This window comes from Geospiza fortis, unplaced genomic scaffold (assembly GCF_000277835.1).
Source record: "Geospiza fortis unplaced genomic scaffold, GeoFor_1.0 scaffold99, whole genome shotgun sequence".
In the NCBI taxonomy this organism is placed as follows: domain Eukaryota; kingdom Metazoa; phylum Chordata; class Aves; order Passeriformes; family Thraupidae; genus Geospiza; species Geospiza fortis.
In genome coordinates, this window is record NW_005054521.1 from 89,978 (window position 1) to 107,604 (window position 17,627).

At 38.8% G+C, this 17,627-nt stretch overlaps 1 protein-coding gene across 1 annotated transcript in view; it reads left to right on the forward strand.

The window, feature by feature from the left end:
• Positions 1-436: 436 nt before the first annotated feature.
• SOS1 (SOS Ras/Rac guanine nucleotide exchange factor 1) overlaps positions 437-17,627 on the forward strand; it is a 39,553-nt gene continuing 22,362 nt past the window's right edge. The window contains exons 1-8 of the mRNA XM_031063673.1: positions 437-608; positions 5,333-5,458; positions 7,673-7,804; positions 8,366-8,530; positions 9,952-10,161; positions 10,579-10,722; positions 12,447-12,557; positions 12,667-12,765. Of these exons, the coding sequence (XP_030919533.1) occupies positions 5,417-5,458; positions 7,673-7,804; positions 8,366-8,530; positions 9,952-10,161; positions 10,579-10,722; positions 12,447-12,557; positions 12,667-12,765 (903 nt within the window). The 5' untranslated portion in view covers positions 437-608; positions 5,333-5,416. The remainder of the gene's footprint in view (positions 609-5,332; positions 5,459-7,672; positions 7,805-8,365; positions 8,531-9,951; positions 10,162-10,578; positions 10,723-12,446; positions 12,558-12,666; positions 12,766-17,627) is intronic.

Sequence of the window (17,627 nt, forward strand, 5' to 3'; positions counted from 1 at the left end):
GCATACCTCAAGTTGTTTTGAATCAGTTGAGCAATTAACCAGGGGTTCTACTGGAATTTGTTGTGGTCAGAATGATTGGACTGGTGTGGCTTGGCAGCTGAAGGGATTTGCTTCCTCAGTGAAGGTTCCTGACAGCCTGCTTCCAGGGACTCCATGTGTTGTCTGGACCTCTGGTGGAGCAAGAGATGTGGGAAAAGCTGCTTCAGTCACTCAAGAGTTCTGTTGACAAAGATGTTTCTACCTGATTTTTAATTACCTGGCTCTTCAAATTGGTCACAAACCAGTTGCCACTTGCTACTCAGAATGTCACTTCTTACTCTTAGCATTGCTTCACACAAGGTGTTGAGCTTTCTTAATTTCTGATCACTTTGAGTCCTGTGTTCTTCTGATGGCTATGGAGGGTAAACCTAAGAACCTCATACAGCTGGAATCTTCACTGCATAACTTTTTTCACCTGCTCAGTGGAGCAGTGTAATACTGCTGCCCTTTTGAGACATCAGCAGAAATGTTAGCAAAAATCCGAGTCCTGCATCCTTGGTGAATTGCTGCTGAAGAGTGTCCAAGACATTTGTATTTGATTTAGTTTCCTGTATTCTTAATTGATCAAGGTAACAAAACATGGTCAGGGTTACCAAATATCAGCAGAGATGTACAAGAATAGAAGAAAAAGCTTTTTAAGGAGTGCTGACTCTATAAGAACACTCATCAATGCAAGGTGTACATAAAGTACTTTGTCCTGGAGTGTTTAGTGGTAAGCTTGTCAGTGGTTTTTTAGTCATTGAGGGAAAATAAAGAAAGGATGTGTTGAGTGAAAATGAGAGTTACAGCATTAGTGAAGACTTTCAAAGATGCTGAATTGAAGGAAATTCTTGCCAGAATTATCTCCTCTGTTGCCAAATTTGTTTCTGCAATGGATTATTTCTACTAATAATCCATTTCCAAATGTTTAGAAAATTTTCAGTTAGGAAACTACTTACAGTCAGTAAAGTGTTATCTTCTCTGATAATGCTTTGGAGGGTGGCTTGGCATGTTGTCTCATTACAGAACTCCTTCCGTGATCGGTGTGATGTGGTAAATACCATGCTTTTCCCCTTTAGACCCTTTTTTACAAGCCCTTCAGCTGCCACCAGGGCAGACTGGCAGCACAGCCCATGCTCAGCAGTGAAGTGCAGTTGTTCTTTAGCAGGAGTTGTTTTTTGGTTCATAATGTGACTTCTTGCAGTACAGGGGTAGTCTTGCCCAGTTACGAAAAAATTATCTGGAACCTGCAGTTGATGCTTCATTTTTATTTCAGTTTGTTATGTAGCTTTAGAATTACTTCCTTTAGAATTCCTTTAGAATTGTTTCCTTTTGTTATGCCATTTTCTAAAGCTGCTGGAGCTTCTGCTGCTCCTGATGGGCTCAGGTCTGGTACTGTTTTCTGAAGCTGCAGGATTTGCCTGGTGTGTTCTGTATTTAAAAGAGCACCTGTGAACCTGATTGTGTTGATTGTTAGCGATGATTTGGGAGCATAAAGCTGGTGTTCATGTAATGTAAAGTTGCTTTAATAAGTCTCTGGAGCCAGGATTTTTCATCCTGAATTGAAATTTTTCAGCAAGCAACCTGTTAGGCTTTTTCTCATGGCCACTGAGGAAGAGGTAACTGAAAACTGTTGCTGAGATGTATCACTCAGATTTTTAAATTCACTGTCTTCCTTCCTTATCTATTATCAAACACCTCTTTCTAGTGCAGAGCAAGCTGTTGAGTGTCACTCTAGGCTGGGGTTTGGGTCATCTTGTGGCTAGCCTAGGGATTGTTGTCTTGGACCTGTTGGGAGACCAAGCCTCTGTCTAACCCAAAGCTGTTAGATCTGCAGTCCTTTAAATGAAACGTTTCCCAGGGTTTGGTTTAAAGTTCCTACTGCTCTCTGTGAGGCTTGTGGGAATGTTTATACTCTAATCTGTTATGGAGAGTTTGAAAAAAAATGGTTTGAGAGGACTTCATGTAAAATAAGCTGCTATGGGCTATTAAGTAAAGATCGGCTATATTTGTACTATACATTAATCACTTCCTTCTTTGTTGTTGATTTTGTTGGGTTTTTCTGCCAGTTTAGATTTATGGCTGCCTAATTTTTAAGGTCTTGCTGTTCCTAGTATAAATCCTTTGCTTTTGTGGATTTTAAGGGAAGAGGACAAAAAAGGCAGGGGGAAAAAAAGCCACATGTTCACATTGTAGAATTTTCTTTAAGTGTTATAATTTATTTTTTTAAGCAGGCACTGTTTGTCTCTGCTGATGTTCTTAAGCAGATCCTGAAAAGCTGTTCAAGAAATGCTGGCTCTGCTTATCTTTAAATAATGAAAACTCTGGCCATTTCTCTTTGGAGAATTAGGAGAGATTGAGAAGATTGGATATTCAAAAAAGTGAATACATGAGTTGAGTGAAAACAGCCATGGTGGCAGGGATTTGTAGCTGATGTAGGTTGTATTTGCCCTTTGGAATTTATGGGGTATTTTGAAGATTTGAAGCTTGTTTTAAAAGTTTTTAAACTGCTTTTTTAGTAATTTCCCTTATCATAAGTGTGTAGGAGGGAAGGGAATGGTTCTGTCATTATTTAAGGGAGAGGTTAAATGTTTAGATAAGAATCTGATCTAAACATCACAACACTTCAGAAGTTGTTAGTCTGTTTTTATCATGTGTTTTCCTAAGTGGGATTGAAGGATCTGGTGGGATTCTAGCCATACTCCCCCTTTTCAAGAGTGATAAGGCAGGGTGGCCCAGGTTTTTTAATTTAAAATCTGAGATGACTTTGTGAGAAAGATGGAAAGCCCCTGGTAATTCGATCTTCTCTTTTTTTTTTTTTAACTAATCATGTGATGGTTTATGCTAACAGATGTTCCCATTTCTTGTCTTTTACTAAATCTTGCATCTTACCCAGTCTTGCATCATGTCTTAGATAATGGACTTGGGACTTGCACCGAGTACCCTCAAATAACACTCTGTCATTCTCAGTCTGAGCCTTTGGGTACTACAGTAGTGCAGATACTGAAATTACACATTTCTGTGAGAACTGTGCACCAAACCATGCTGTACTTTTCCTTGTTAGTCTGGTTGTTTTCTTTTGTTCACTTGCATGACTTTGAACCCTAACTGATACTGTCACGTAGCAATGAGGGTTATTTACCATCTACTTAATATAGATAAGCTGTGTTGGCAAGCCACTGGCAACTCATGATGTTTTCTTCTGCCAAGGTGGATGTTCTGTTAAAGTGGAGCTGGGCAGTGGCCTTTGAGAAGGATGTTGTCACTGTCTCCAGACAGAAATGCTTAGGGAAAATGAAACTTTTATCTCCTGAACTCGGAGTAGGTTATCACTGTTGACTCTGTTTTGGCTGACTGTGGATAATGTTTCAGGTTATGGCCTGATGTGGTATTTTTGTTTGTTTCTTCTTATTCTTGTAGGCTGTGTGTTACAGACCAAAGGAGTTGTAATGAGGTGATTAAAGTCTGGTCTGTTTTCTAAGTAAAGGAGAAAATCTCTTCATCGCTCCAGTTCATCATGCTCTGTATTTTTAGAGTATTTGTGTTGAATTGACTTGGTAATTTAACACTTCTTGAAATACAGAGTGCTGGAGTATAATATAGGGACACTGTAATACAAATCTGTTCGGTTCTGCTTTAAAAAAAGTACACATTAAAGGAGGCAGCATCTTCCAGACAGCTCAGATCAGCTCTGCTCTTTAAGAGAACACTTTGGCAAGTCTGTAATTTCTGGTGTTAAGGTGTTCCAAGCTGGTACAGTATTTCAGATGTCAGTGTTTGAATTGTAAATAATGTTTTAACTGCCTGGCATGCTGTTATTCATGTAGCTTCACAAACACACTCTAGCTGTGCATAGTGAAGTTCTTAGGAAAAGTGAAACTGTTGGCATAATCAAAATAGTTGTGTTAGCTAGTCAAATGGAGAGAAGTTCTTCTGTTCTATTTTTGCCAGACTGCTTTTAAGTTTAAAAAGCAGTGACTTCTGGAGGTGTTTTTTAAGACCTGCTGAATAAGGGTGTGCAGTCTGCAAGAGGCCAAACGCGTGATCCAGCGCATTTGAATCCCAGCAGCAGTTAAGTGAGCACCAGGACTATGCCCAGACATGAAGCTTTCAGACTAATGAGTGCCTTAGCAGGCAGGTGGATTTCTGTTTGAGGCTGTTGTGTGTTTGAACTTCATAACATTTAGTTCTTGCTATAACTGCAAACAGGAATTAAGACTCAGGTGTGAAATTAAATAATTATGGCAGCATTATTTGAATATAGACATGGGTTTAACATTTGGATGAGGCAGATTGCTGAGTTTTCCTTCAGAGTTGTTAGGCTCTCATGTTAGTGATTGAGAGGCATTTTGAGTTGTGTGCAGGGGAACAGTAAAATGATGAAATTGGGGCTTGACAGATGCATTGCGAAAGTCAGCAGTCAGCTTGCTCTGGCATAATATTTGCCATTGGTGTAGAACTGAGATTAAACTGTCTGTTTAAGCTCTGAAGCACTGAGCTTTGTGTACCTGAAATTTTGGGTGGTTAAAACTGTGCTAATTTGTGAACTACAGAAGTGCAAGGGAAAAGTATACCTCAGGTTTCAGAAGTTGCATGACTGTCTGGAAAAAAAATTGAATGAGCAAGGGGGATTGTTCCTTGTTGACTTTGTACCAGTAAGAAATTAGACACACGGGTAAACATATTGGGACGAAATTTTCAAAATCTTTCAGCTGCCACTTAATGCCAGGACAACACTGTGGCCTTTTTGAAGTGGTTTTTTTTTTACTGTAGAGGCTGACGTATTTAGAGAAAACACTATGGAAACAAACTTCTGAGTGAATCTTATGAGTGCTTACTGAGAATGGATTCAATAATTTGAAATAATAAATGCTACTGAAATCATTGTTTCTGTAGTGTACTCTGTGAAAAAATGTTCTGTATTTTGTTGTTATGGATTGTGTCAAAGGGGGAAAACCCCCAGTGCTGAAACTTCTTGCAAAAACAGCGGTTAAAGAGCTAGTGGAGAGAGATAAGTATATGCAAAGGCTTTAAAAGTTTTTCTAATTGCACTGTTAAGCACAGTTATTAATTAACCATTTTCTTGACATTAAATACAACTTATAGTGATTTGAGTACATAAAGCATTTGAGATTTATATTTCTGTCAGGTGCAAGGGTTTCACTCAGGTTTGTCTGATGTACCTTAACAGAGCTACATTATTGTATTTTTCTGGGCTGTTTGGCTTGGGTTTTGTCATCTTTTTTTTTCTGCAAGTAAAGCATGTGGTTTGGGGAAGAGCAAAACTCAAATCTTGAATTCTTCTTTCCTTTAGGTTCAGGTGCAAGTCCATCCTAAGCTTTCCTCTACTGAAGATGCACTGCAGTATGTGGAGGAGTTAATTCTTCAATTGTTAAATATGTTGTGTCAAGCTCAACCAAGAAGTTTTCTGGATGTAGAGGTATAGAGAACACTTACTACAAACATTATTGCAAATAATTTGAACTATTACATGAAAGCTACTATATTAACCATTTCACAATGCAAAAAGGAAACCAGTAATTATGTATCCTTATGTAGCACAGCCTTCTGCATAAAGCCTACTGAGTTCCCTAATAGCTCATTTTCATATCAATTTAATTTATTGTTCAATGCACAGCAAAACTGTCTGTGTGCTGTATTATTTTCAATAGATGGTGAGTGCAAGCTTTGTGTATAAAGCTGACTGGTTCCTTTCAAAAAACCTTTTTTCCCCCCACTGATATTGTATGCAAACTACAGCTGCTTAGTCTGGGGCTCTGTGCTGCTTTCTCAGCATGGTAATTTAGGCTGATATATCCCCTGCTGTCCCAGAGATTAAAACAAAAACAGTTCAGTCACTTTTTCAGAAAGAGTTTAGGAACACTTCTTTCCTCTGTACAGAGACCTCATCTCTTACCATTGCCTCTTCAGAGATCTGCAACCTCTGCTGCTCAGCAGAGCAGTTTGATGTTTAAGAAGAGAGATTGAGCTGAAGTTTTTCCATCTGAGGAACAAATTAGTGGAGCTGTATCACTTAAATTTGTAGGACCATGAATACCTTGGTAGCACTTGGTACTTAACCATGATTTAAAGATAACCATGATTTAAAGATTTTGGTGCCAGGCTACAGTTTTGGTGCCTGTTGGTTTCCAGTGCTTGGCTCCAGGGCCCGTGCCAAGTGACTTCCTCATGTTCTGAAGAAAGTGGACTAATGGCAAATAAAACCTCACTGACAAAAAAACCCTGAAAATGTGGCTGTCTTAGAGCTCAAGATTGATGCATTTCATTCTTCCTCTTCCCTTTTGAACACTGACACCTCCAGTGGTGTTCCAGTGTCCTCTTTAATGGCTGACCTGTTTTGCAACATCATTCTGGTCTGGCAGCTCAAGAGACAAGAACTTTGGGGAAGGTTAATGCTGTTTTAAAGAACACTGACAAAACCTCAACACAAAGTGTTGTGTTATGAGTCTAATGGCTGTGAGGGCAGGAGAAATGTAAAAAGTAGAGACAATCAAGCAACCACCATTGCTGTTCATGCACAGTGATGCTGTTTTTAATTATATGGTCAAACACATTCCTTTTTCCCCTGGGACGCCTTCGTTGTTCAGGCAACAGACTAGGAGTGTGAATTGGTATTAGATAGTGAATCGGACTTTTTTTGGTAGGACCTCTACTTTCCTTTTGCCAAAGTGTTGTGAAGGAAAAAAAAAGCCTGTGCTTTGAAAAGTTGGGTATTACCTTTAGAGAATAGTATTCTGTCACTTTTTTTTTTTTTTTTAAAGAAAGTTTTTGTTTGTGTACTTTTTCCTGTGCGCCAGCTCTCTGTAAGTGGTCATTAGTTCTGTCTTCCTCATTTCATGGTTACTCAAACAGGAGCCATATTTACGTAAGTGAGCACTCGCAACTGAAACAGTCAGTGGGAACTGTGGTCTGAAAAAACAAAACGTAAAGTTATGTGAGAAAATGAATTTCTGGCATCTGTGGATACTAGGGCTACCAAAAAGGGTGGTGATGCTTTCAAACCTCCAGAGAGACCTGTGTGTGAGTTCCAGCAGGAGAGTTGTTCAATGCATGGGAGTGTGCAGGTGTCCTCAGGCACTGCTGGAAGGAGTAAATAAACTGGGCCATGTCTGGCCCACCTGTAGCCTGAAACTGGTTTAGAATATGTGGGTGCTGTTGGACATTTTCTTCTCCTGTTATGTTCGTTGTCATCATCAGGGCAGTTTGCACGTGTTCAGACTGGACCATGTGCTGATCAGTAAAGGCAAAACAAAAAGCCTGTTATCGTTTCATTCAGTGGCCATCCTGTGCAGGGAATAAAGTGTCAGGTATGTAGTCATATATTCAAATACTGAGTTACCAGGCATGGGCACAAGGAGAGCAAACAGTGCCTTCAGTTGCAGCTTAATTCTTAAATTTTGAGCAGTAGATAATTCTCTGATAATGATACCCTGAAACAGCCTTATGCACATGGTGAGCAGCATGTTCCAAAATTATAACATTTACACGTCTTGTGCAAGCTTTTATAGTTGAAATACAAATATTAGCAACTATTTCTTTGTTAAGTAAGAGAAAGGAGTTTGATAACACAGTTACATTGCTGAGATCATTCAGATGGTGCATTTACTCCCTGGTTATATTTTCTTGTCTTAAGGATCGTGTCCAAAAAAGTTTCCCCCATCCTATTGATAAGTGGGCAATAGCTGATGCCCAGTCTGCTATTGAGAAGAGGAAACGAAGGAATCCGTTATCTCTTCCGGTAGAGAAAATCCATCCCTTGTTAAAGGTAAGCAGTGATGGAGTCTTTGAATTCAGAACACAGTTAGAGGTCAACCTCTTTGTTTTATATAATGTCTGTGTGCTGCCTGAACTGTGAACTAAAAGAATTAAGAATATCTGTGTTTGTTGCATAGTTCTAAGTGTTCCAGTTAATGGAATATATTTATTTCTGAGTTAAAAATCACTCAATTCTCTCTTGGACAAACAAGGCCAAGAACCCATTGTATAAGTTTGATTTTTTGTGTTTCATGTTCCATGACTAAGAAAACACTCAAGAAACTCCTGGAAATAACCCTAAATGTTTAAGTGAGGTTTTTGGGACAGTTAGTTGGCCCTTGGCACTTCCACATTTAATAGAACAGCATCTCCAATGTGACTGTTTCTTCTCTAGACATACACACTCCTGTGTTTCTATTCCTAAAATAGGCTGTGGGTATGTGGTGAATCTTTATTGAGCAGGGTCTTAAGCTTACTGACTGGTTTGAGTTGTAATCTACAGTGTCTGTTTCATCAATGGAGTAACAGTGGAATGCTTTTTTGTTTTCTTTTTTTGTTTTTTCCTTTTCAGGAAGTTCTAGGCTACAAAATTGACCACCAAGTGTCTGTTTACATAGTAGCAGTATTAGAATACATTTCTGCAGACATCTTAAAACTGGTTGGGAATTATGTGCGGAATATAAGACATTATGAGATTACAAAACAAGATATTAAAGTAGCAATGTGTGCTGATAAGGTAAGCACAACTCTGGTTTGTCAAGTTAACAAACAACTAAATCTATAGGTAATTTTGAGAGGACAATGTCTTTTTCTTAGTGAGTACATGAAATATTACATCTTCTAAGAAGAAATTAGTGTCATAAAATATAGTTCCTGTAATGGAAAAAAAACTACCAGAAAGCTAATTCAGCTTATAAAGCTCTTGCTTTAGCTTGTTAAATCTCTATTTCTCTTGATTGTACCTGCCTAATGTCAGCAACATGTGAATACTTTAAAAATTACTGTGAAGCAGCACTAACTTTAGACTGGATTGCACATAAAAAGTAGTGTTTCAGTGGGTCAAACAAAACCCCCATCTCCTTAGCATCTCAGCCCAATTTTCCATAGTAGTGAGACAAGGGCCTGGTGAATACAGCCTGGAATCTCCTAGCAGTGTGCTAGAACTGTATCTGTGAAGGAAAGTTAGAAATTGTGGGGTCTCCTTGAGTACATGGATTATTCCATGTGATTTCCTACAGTAATGATGCTGTAATGTCCCCTTCCCCAGAATTAGTTAGGATTCTCATTTTAACCCAAGTTCTGTGTACAGTCACTGACTCTGAAACATGAATCACCTTGTGTTCTTAGAGCTTCAGAAGTCGGGCTTTATGCAAAATGTCCTGCATTTTTCTGCTTTTAGAGAGTCATTGTAATGTCTCCTGGCTCACACCTCACATTGGAGGAAGTGTTCAGTGATCCACTTTTCTTGAGAACTTTAAGTTACTGATTGCTTGGTAAATCTTGCTTGGGTATGAATTGGGACCTCTGGTAGTCAGAGTGTTTAGAGTTCCTGTTGTGTGTGTAGTTCTGCAACAGGACTGGTTTCTGAAGCTGCTGCCCTTCCTCAAGGGTTCATTTTAACAAGAGGGCTCAGCAGTTAAGGACAGAAACTGGGCCATGTGCAGCCTGTGGACAGGCCAGTGTTCATTGCAGGTAGATCACAGGGTTCTGAGCATGATCATGTGTGAGTTCCTGGTAAAGCTAAAGCTGAAAAGCCAGAATACAGACAACTTTTAACTTCGGACAGCATCTTCAGAAACTTAGGTTGTGTACTGCTGATTCAGAGCAATAGAACACAGCTAAATGCTAATTGGTTTTTTTGTGTACTTCACCTTTTAAAATTGTAATTGATTTTAAGACCATGTTCTTGGAGAGCTGCCTGGATTGGTCTAAGTGACTGGGAGTCTTCAGAAATTGCCACTGCAAATAATGACTTGCAAATTCATAGCAATGGATGTTGGTTTTGTAATGCTCACCTGATTGCAGAGTGATAATACATCAATCTTACTGCTTATCAGTCTGATTTCATGGGAATAATAGGCTGTCTTTATTGGCAACTTAACTAGTCAATCTCGAGAAAGTTCTCATTTTGTGGATTTCCCTCTCTTTGCTTCTTAGGTATTAATGGATATGTTCCATCAAGATGTAGAAGATTTAAGTGCACTAACATTATCTGATGAAGAACCCTCCACCTCAGGGGAGCAAACCTATTATGACCTAGTGAAGTCATTTATGGCAGAAGTTCGACAGTATATAAGGGAACTGAATCTCATTATCAGAGTTTTTAGAGAGCCATATGCCTCCAACTCCAAACTGTTTTCATCTCATGTAAGTATTGTACAAACCACAAACACAAAAAGCGCCTACTATCGTATCTATAAATATAGGTGGATACTTCCCAAACTTAAGTGTTGTTGAGTTCAATGTATCAGTAGTAGAAAAAGCAGTTCTGATATGGAAATAGTAAAAGAGCACTTGCAGGTTTTGTAGAACTGTGGAAGAAACCTTCCCATTTACTTATGTTCACTTGCTGTCCTGTGATTTTGATATCTGTCACTGCTCTTTGTCATGTTTCAATAATGTACATTTTATATATTTTTATATATTCATTATTTTTAAAATGCATTTTATGATCTTACATACATCACAATTACTGTAAAATCTTGTTCTATTTAAGGAAGTTCTTGACTTTCACATCAGAACAGAGTAGCTTTGCACGTTTGACTTTTGTCTGTTTTGTTGCAGGATGTGGAAAATATATTTAGTCGTATATCCGACATCCATGAACTTAGTGTGAAGTTACTGGGTCATATAGAGGACACTGTTGAAATGACAGATGAAGGTAGTCCTCACCCACTAGTAGGCAGCTGTTTTGAAGATATGGCAGAGGTAAGAGAATGGTGTTGTGGGTTTTGATGGGTTTTTTGCTATTCATATTTTAATACTTGCTTTAATACTTTTAATATTTTAATTAGATCTCTGTTCCAGCTGGCTTTCTTCAGTTTCAGATCTCTTCTTCCAACCCCACTGTGATGGACTGTCCATTTTTTAAAGTACTCTTATCTTTTTTAGTCTCTAAATCTCAATTTTTAGGGTGGCTGTTTAAAGTTCAGAGAGTGGAGGTGAAAAAAACTCAACACTGATGAGGAGATTCCTGTAAAACTAGAAACTGGTCAGCCTCTCCTCAGTGCCTGAGAAGATCAGCATATCTTCCTGGACTTCACATCCAGCCATGTGAAGGACTGGAAGGTGGTTGGCAGAAGCCAGCACAGATTTCCAAAGGACAAACTGTAGCTGTCCAGCTGACTGCTTTCAGAGTGATGGCTGTGTCTGTGGACAAAGGGAAGATCTCTTATCTGAACCAAGCAGGGCCTTCAGCACAGTCTGTCATAGCATGGGGGAGATGCAACCTAGCTGGTTGGATTGTAGAGCATGGGCAGTTGGTTGAACTGTCAGGCTTTTGAAGGATTGTTATCAGCAGCACAAAGGTCACCAGCATTCCTCAGGGTTTGATACTGTTTAATGTCTGTATTGGTGTTGTGGAAGGCGGTCTGCCTCATCTCGTTGGTAGGTGCTGCCAAATTGTGGGGGGACACGCAGGAGGACAGAGCTGCTGCTTGTGGGGCCTGACAGGCTGGAGAAATGGACCTATGGGAGCCTCCTAGGGCTGAGTAAAGGCAAACCTGGGAACAAACAACCCCATGCAGTGTCTCAGCTGAGGAGCAGCACTGCTTGCCAGGGCTGGGAGATCCTTGGAGATCAGATGTGAAGGCCAACTAGCTCCTGGGTTGTATTAGGGAATGTATCACTGGCAATTCTGTGCAGAACTTGAGACCAAATCTGGTGTACTGTGTCTGGTTTTGGGATTTCTGGTACAGGATAGGCAAGATAGACTTGTAGTGAAGGTTGCCATGATGATTAAGGAGTTGAGGCCCACGATGCAGAAAGAGGGTTGAGACTGCTAGGTTTGTTGATTCTTGAGAAGGCTGAAGCAGGAGATCTTACTGCTGTCTTTAGTTACCTGAAGGAAAGGTGTGAGGATGGCCAAGGCAGATTCTTCTCAGTTGTGAACTGTGAGATGAGTGAGAGAAAATGAAAATGGCAAAAAGATTAATCCTGATTAGATACTGGGGGAGAGGGGGAGATTTGCAGTGAGAACAACTGAACATTGGGATAGGCTGCCCAGAGAGGTTTTGGTGCCTCTGTTCTTAGAGTTAGACCTCAACAGGATGAGAGACCCTGGGCATTCTCAGCCAGCTTGAATGATGGATCTGTCTTTGGCCCTGAGGTGGGCACTGCTTTGAACAAAGAATTGGACCAGTTGACTTCCAGAAATCTCTTTTAGGCTGATTTAATCCATGAGTCTGTGCATATAAAAGTATGGATTCTTCTCTATAGGTGTTTTGGGAAAAGTGTACAGAAAAGTCTCTCGTATGTAGGATATGTATTTTCTATAAGAAATATGGAAGTTTAGCTGTTAAACCAGTTTTGTAAACTGATGGCGTGCCTGCCCATGGCAGAGGGTGTTGGAACTAGAAGAGCTTTAAGGTCCCTTCCAACCCATGCCATTCTGGGATTCTGTGATTGTAAAATTATTCTGTGTCTCTTTTTAGGAACTAGCATTTGATCCATATGAATCATATGCACAAGATATTTTACGACCTGGGTTTCATGATCATTTTCTAAGTCAATTATCAAAGCCAGGAGCAGCATTTTATTTACAGGTAACTTGCCTTTAAATAAGACATGTTGTTGATATTACTGTGTTAACTACATTGTCTTATTGCTTCAGTACATGTATTGTTTTAAGACTGAAACTTATTTTGTTTCTAGTCAATAGGTGAAGGCTTTAAAGAAGCTGTTCAGTATGTTCTACCCCGGCTCCTCCTCGCCCCTGTTTACCACTGTCTTCATTATTTTGAACTGCTAAAAGTAAGAATATTATGTAAATCTGATGTGTTTGGGATTTTGGTTTTTTTTTCATGGTTCTCAGTGTTAGGTGAGAGCTTTGGATACTCAGGTGTAAAATCTTTTACTAGAATGTGAATAATTAAACTGATGTGTTGAGAGAAAAGCAGGCTGTGTGCTCTGCAGGTGGATGCTATAATTAACTGAATATCAGCTGATAATTATTTCTGTTAAATTATGTATCAGTCTAGAAAGCAGTAGAGATCTACACACTCATATTCTTGGAATGATTGTTTCATTCAACAGTGCTAGGAGGTGATGGCACATGGCTGTATTATGGAAAATGTCAAGCTCTTACTTTGTAAATTTGAAATCACAGCTAGATTCCCCTTCAGACTTCATTTTATTTTAATAAAAGCTTCAGTGTTCTTGCAGTGCATTTCCCACAGGATTGTAAAGGTGCTATATTTCCTTCAAAGGGAAGCTTGGTTAATATTTATACTTGGGCTATTTGTAATTAGACCTTGCATTGATAGGGTAACAATAACATACACATATAATAGCTGCAGAATGTTTCTCTGGGTCACTTATCAGTATTGCATAATGATCCTTAAGGACTGTAAAGCATTTTGAGGAAAACATTCCCGTAGGAGCTTCTTTTGGGCTTAATGGAAATTCATAAGGTGTACAGTGTTCCAAAGAACTATTTATGAAAATTTGAATCAGAAGTAAAACAAAAAAACAAGCAAACAAAAAACCAAAACAATTTTAAGAAATGTGTTGTGTTTCCTTGAATGTTTGGTTGGTTGTCTCTGGATAAGCCAGTAGTTCATCTTTGAGCATAAGTGTCTACAGTTGTAACTTCATTTTCAGTGATTTAAATCTACATGTACGCCTTTGGCATGTAGCACATCTTGTATAACATGCTTTTTGAAAAATTTTGGGATATGTGCCTGATCTGTTTGCCTCATTCATGGGTTTGGTCTGACTTCAGACATCTTTAAAATATCAAGCATTTCCTTTTGTGGCAGTCCATTGGAAGTGAGGTTTGACACAGCTTGTTTGCATTTTGTACAATAAAGACCTGCACCTAATAAGGTGTCTCTGCTCACGCTGTTATCTCACAGTGTCAAAATGCAGTACCGAAGGCTTTGCATACTTCCATGTGAACATGGCACTGTATTACCTAATGGACAAAGCATGAAGGATTAGTGCTGTCTGACACCCAGCCATCCTGCCTTGCTTCTTGCCACTGGCAATTTTAGGGAGGAAAGGAGAGCATGTGTGCCTATGGAACAGGGAGCAGCCTGTGTTTGCCTTTTCTAGGGCAGGCAGGGGTCTAAGCTGACCCCTCTCCTCCAAAGTTTATCAGTCTTTTTGCAACTCATGACCTCTGCTTTGGGAAAAATTCTTCTTTTCACATTCATGCTCTACACACACAAGTACACAGAGCTCCTCTACCCTGTGTCAGTCTGATATTGTTGTGCTGGATTTTATTCTGTATCTGATACTAAGCTCCCAGGTTTTCTTCCCACCGTGTTGCTCATGTCACGTTTTAGTTGGACACCTGTCACTGTGGTCTGTCAGCACACACATGTCATGTACACAGAATAGGCAGTGAGGGATAATAGGTGCACATGAAGAGAGAGGTGTTATCTCTGGTGGCAGCATCTTCAGCTGTCAATGAGCACATCAGTGTGCAATTCAATATGAATCCCTGCCTCAAATAGTCTTTGCTAGCAGTAACACTTTCTTCCTTATATCTAGAATATTTTAACAGATTCCAGCTTGATTTTTATCTGCCACAGAAGGATATTTGTGCAATTATATCATCCTGACAGTTCCACTGATAGAAGGTATTGAATTCTCTTGTGTGGTGAGAGGCCTGAGTTAGTGATTGCAAGCATGTCTCTGAATAATCAAGTCAAAAATGCTGTGAAAATGGACCTCTGGTTATGAAGAGACAAAATGTTGGCAAAGTAGCAAGTGGAAAAACATTTGATTTCTCTTGAATATAGGTATACTTAAGGATAGAGAGGTTAGCATTTATCTTTGAGCTGTGTTGTATAATGTTGCATATTTTGAAGTAATCTATTTAAAATGCATTTCGGTTACCTTATAACTATCCAGACTATAAAAAAAAAAGTAAATTGCTATTCACTAAAGGTTATCCAATTTAGAAACTAAAGCCTTCCTGAAGTTGGACAGGGTACCAGGAATGCACAAATGCATGTTCTATTTTTAGCTGAATCTTCTTGCTGTTACATTGTTGGGTAATTAGCATAGGACTAAGAGCTGTGTTTTCCTTCAACCAACCTGAAAGTCCTCAAACTTTTATATAGGAACTATATAAAATAGCAGCTTTGTGTGAAACTGCACTTTTCTGCAGATGTTCAGATAATAAATGAGCTTTTCTAAATTATAGAAGCACTAATATGATATTTGGTAATTGGAGAATGAGGTTTTCAAGACTTTTGAATTGAATTGGGCACTGTTTCAAATGCTGCACATTTGTATGTATGTATGTATGATACTCTTTCATTGGGTGAATAGATTACTTTAAAGTTCTTTTTTTTCCAGGTAGAAATACTGCAAAGCATAAATAAACTTCGCTTATATAAAACAATATATTTTGGGCAACAGGAGAACTTGGTAGGGATTTTGTGTGGTTGGGGTTTTTTTAAGCCAAGTGCAGATTTGAGTCCCATAACTTAGGAGTAGTAGCTATCATCTCTTTGCTAATATATTTTAATGTTTTAAATTAATGCTAATATTTTTTATATTTCTATTTTAATTGGAATTCTATTTATAATATACTAAAAATCTCAGGATGCTTTCATTTCACAGCAGCATCTATTATGTTTATTTTTTTTTTCAAATTTTGTTCTTAGATGATAAGTAACTTTTCAGGTTTTACTGACTAGCAGTTCAGCTCAAGTAGAAATACTCCTCAGTTGAACCTTTTTGTCCTTCTCTTCCACCATGCTAATGGTAAAAATAATAATTCTGGTTTGGCAAGGTCTTTCAAGATGATAACCTCTCCTTTTCCCAACCTGTTGATATTAACTTTGTTACATGTAGCTGAAGAAGTCACAAGGTAGTACAATGTTAGTTTAGGACTAGAGTATCTTGAACTTGATCTCCTGTGTTTCTTGCTGTGTGTTTTATTGGGCAGCACATCCCAAAGTATTTTGGGCTTTGACTTCATTTTGATTCTCAGCCTTGTTTCACCCAGTGTCGTGTTCCAGAGTGTAACAAATTGAGTGAATTGGGTTTGGAATCCCATCTGTAAGTGGTGTAACCCAGCCCAGGGTGGAGAATCAAAGTCTTAATGATTTGAACTTTGTCAGTCTGCAAAGGTTTTACAATATCTGCAATTATAGATCATTGTCTCACTGCAGTGTCTGGACTGCTTGTGTTCGGTATGAGCGCTGTGATTAGCAGGTTCTGTTGCTTTAGTCAATTTGCAAAGTATCCTTTAATTACTGTTAAAACCAGTAAATCATGGACTTGAACTAGCTGTGAATTATTTCTAGAATGTATTCACTTAATATCAGCACAAGATTTTACTTCCTGAAATCAGTTTTTCTTCAGTGCTTCTTTCCAAGGACAGTAACTTCTATGCACAATTCCATTTGAAATAAATAAACAGCAGAAGTATTAAAGTTTTACATATCTTTGTGTATGTAGCTGCAGATGTGGATGACTTATTACATCCACTGGAGATAATGTGCAGTTCTAGGTCTCTGTGACAGATGAAGGTCTGTGTGTTAAAGAAAGTGTAGCTTGACCAAACTGTAGCTAGTGTGTGATAAGGACTACCCAGTGTATTTGGGTGTTTCTTAGGAGAAAAAGCTGGGGTGATGTAAAATTTGGACTGAAGTCTAAGAAGACGTTTCCTAGAATGTGATAGTAGGTTAAAAATTTAAGAAACTTCATATTATTAAGCTAAGAAGACTTGTGTTACAACTGGAATGTTGTAAAGGTGCAGGAGTTGTGTAATGTGGTAGAAGCCAGAGTTGATACAGCTAGGTGAAATGAGGAAATTATATTCTGTATTTGCTTCTTGCTTGTGGGGTTTCATTGACAGTATTTCTATTTCTTTTCTCCTTTAAGTGCTAGTGAGTTTATGCCTTAAGTCAGTTGTGTGTTCATCAGCCAAAAGGGAGAAGTTGAAAGGGGAAAAAAAAACTTTGTCACACAAAGTTTTGTGGATGTGTGTGCACTTTTCCCAGAAATTTGGTTATTGTTAGTTGAATTAATTGGTCCTTAATTTTCTTTCTAGCTGTGGCACTCATTGATGTGTTACCTGTGTTTGTATCAGATGAATCTCTGCGCATGGGTGTCACTTCATTTGTCAGTGATTTATGTCATCTGTTCTGGAGGTGTAATGGGGCTGCATGTTTTGCTTTGTAGGGTTTTTTCCTTATATACAGGATGTACCTGGGATTTTGAGAAACAGATGTCTCTTTCCAAGAAATTTTCTAATAATTTCTAATAATCTTCTTTCCTTTGTAAATAGGTACCTCTGTGAATATTTTTTCTATTATCCCTTTAAAATTGCTTCTTTGCAAAAACTGGATAAAATGTAACAAAAGTGAGCGTAAGATATTCCTTGTGACCCTTTGCCTTCCAGTCTTCAGTGGCACCTGGGCTGTGTCAGTCAGTCCTGCTGGCCCTGTAACAGCAAAGGCTATACTTTGATCCCATGAGGCAGGAGTAGGATGTCACAGGGCCAGACTTCTTTGGGAAGTCAAATGAAGCACGTCCTGAACTCCAGACCTATGACTTCACTTACGTGTTTAACTGTAGGGTTCCAAAGTCCTGTTTTCCAGTCAATTTTCCAGAACCACCTGCATGGCAAATGCTCTGTAATCCTGTGGGTG